At 40.9% G+C, this 2,345-nt stretch overlaps 1 protein-coding gene across 3 annotated transcripts in view; it reads right to left on the bottom strand.

Moving 5' to 3' along the window:
• exoc6 (exocyst complex component 6) overlaps positions 1-1,894 on the bottom strand; it is a gene marked incomplete in the record, with an annotated part of 76,514 nt that extends 74,620 nt beyond the window's left edge. For all 3 annotated transcript variants that reach the window (XM_014029358.1, XM_014029357.1, XM_014029359.1), the window contains 1 exon segment: positions 1,795-1,894. In XM_014029358.1, coding sequence (XP_013884812.1) covers positions 1,795-1,892 — 98 coding nt within the window.
• Positions 1,895-2,345: the final 451 nt, after the last annotated feature.

Genomic DNA, 2,345 nt, shown 5'->3' with positions numbered 1-2,345 from the left:
GATTTGAACCGGTGACCTTCTTGCTGAGAGGCATCAGCTCTACCAACTGAGCCACCGTGCCGCCCGTCCTTCTGCCATGTCACATCTAAAACAATGAGGTCATTTATGTGGGGTAATATACAGCTGATGTAAAAATTTGAACTGTACTGGTCTAAACTGAGTATTTAGAGTAGAGGTAACCCCTTCTTATAGGTTTTTCCATAACTGCCTTTCAATAGAGATCCCTAAGTCCTTTTCCCATTTAATCCCTGAACTATCCATACCAGTTATTAATAAATTTGATAAAAGGTTTGTGTAGACCTTTGAGATGATGGCTGGCACACATACTCGACCGGAGACCTGGGAGGTAACTTCCAATTTGTTTTCTGATTGGTTCTAATCAAATCATGTAACTGGAGATAGCTAAAGACGTCTTTCTTATTCAACTCTTTTATATTTTCTGAACAACTTTCATGACAATCTGTTGAACCAAAACTGATTTTTGAAGCCCTGGAACAGGGATGATTTAACTGGGTGTAAAACTGCCATAACTTCCTGTTTCTCAACCAATTTAATCCAGTTGTGTTTTTAAGCTGTAAAATAATAATTTAAAAAAAATTTAATTAGTTTCAATACAATTAGGGAACTTCATTGTTTTGTCACCTAACTAACGAAAAGAAATCTGTGCCAATTGAAACTGAATATAAAATGTTGAGAATGCATCTGTGTTTGCATAATGTGGAATTAAATACATTGGTTTGAAAATTAATTTTACTAATTGAAACTGAATTTAATTATCTGAATCTGAATTAATTTGCTTTGTTGTTTGTTGTTTTAAAATTTCAGATCAATTACTTTAACTTTCAGTTCTGTAATTAAATTTCAATTCACAAATTCATTTTTTGTGTCACCAGTGCATTTAATTTCACATTACACAAATACAGATTCAGTTTTTTCCACAGTCGTTCATCATTATAAGATGATCCCAGTCCTAAACACTGGTAACAACTACAAACATGTCACTTAGGTACAGTCTAACATTTTGCAATACCTCTTGCACATCTTAGTCTCCATTGCAGAAATGTTTTTCACAGCTAACACACAGTTTAAGTTCACTGCAGCTACACTTCAAACAATGACCTGTCTCAGTCAGGACACAGGAGCACAACATCACCGTGCATCAGAAAACACAGGGAGAACCCACCTGTCATGTGGTGTGTTTACAGTGTTTTACCTGCCTGTCAGGTGTAACTGCACAGCCTGCAGGCAGGTTGTTTCACACACAGCAGAGAAATGATGGCAGTGACATCACTTTATACAATCACACAAACATCACTGAGGCCTGACAGCCACATCAACAAACTACAACTCAAACATTTTATCATCTCATTTTACTGATAAAAAGATATTGTCCCGGCCGACCTGAACATACATCTCATGATATCAATGAATGTTAAAGATGACTCTTCTAATCTGTTAAACAATTTAACCAAGCTGTGCGCTAGCGTTAGCTACATAAAAACAACGGTACTGCAGTCACAGTGTTGACATCAGTCATTAACCTACCCTCACTAACAACATTAATAAATAACCCGAGTCGTTTTTTTGTTATTATTAAAGCTAATAAACTGATTCAAACCAGTGTGTGTGTTAGCTGGCTCTGTTTAGCCTGTCTGTCTTTATTCCAACACCATTATGTTGGCTACATGCTAACGTTAGCATCAGTGGCTCTGCCTGTATTTTAACTACACAATGTAAAACAGGCGCTGGTACAGATAACTAAGGACAAGAACCACCGAGTTAGTTTATCCTTACCGAAGAGTAGGACCCACACAAGCCGTGTCGGTACTCTCAATCTCCTGCAGGATCCGTTCGTGCTCCGTTATACACTCCATGGTTTCAGTATCCGCCATGATTGTTGTGTTACAGTGCAGCAGCTGCAGCAGCGCTCTGACTGCAGGTCTGACTGCAGGTCTGACTGCAGGTCAGTACAGTAGGACTCTGACTGCAGGTCTGACTGCAGGTCAGTACAGCAGGACTCTGACTGCAGGTCAGTGCAGGTCAGTGCAGTAGGACTCTGACTGCAGGTCAGTGTAGGTCAGTGCAGGTCAGTGCAGTAGGACTCTGACTGCAGGTCAGTACAGGTCTGTGCAGGTCAGTGCAGCAGGACTCTGACTGCAGGTCAGTGCAGGTCAGTGCAGGTCAGTGCAGTAGGACTCTGACTGCAGGTCAGTGTAGGTCAGTGCAGGTCAGTGCAGTAGGACTCTGACTGCAGGTCAGTACAGGTCAGTACAGCAGGACTCTGACTGCAGGTCAGTACAGGTCAGTACAGCAGGACTCTGACTGCAGGTCAGTACAGGTCAGTA

The sequence above is a fragment of the Austrofundulus limnaeus genome, unplaced genomic scaffold (assembly GCF_001266775.1).
Source record: "Austrofundulus limnaeus strain Quisiro unplaced genomic scaffold, Austrofundulus_limnaeus-1.0 Scaffold888, whole genome shotgun sequence".
NCBI classification, from domain to species: Eukaryota; Metazoa; Chordata; class Actinopteri; order Cyprinodontiformes; family Rivulidae; genus Austrofundulus; species Austrofundulus limnaeus.
This window is presented reverse-complemented; position numbering and strand designations above follow the sequence as displayed.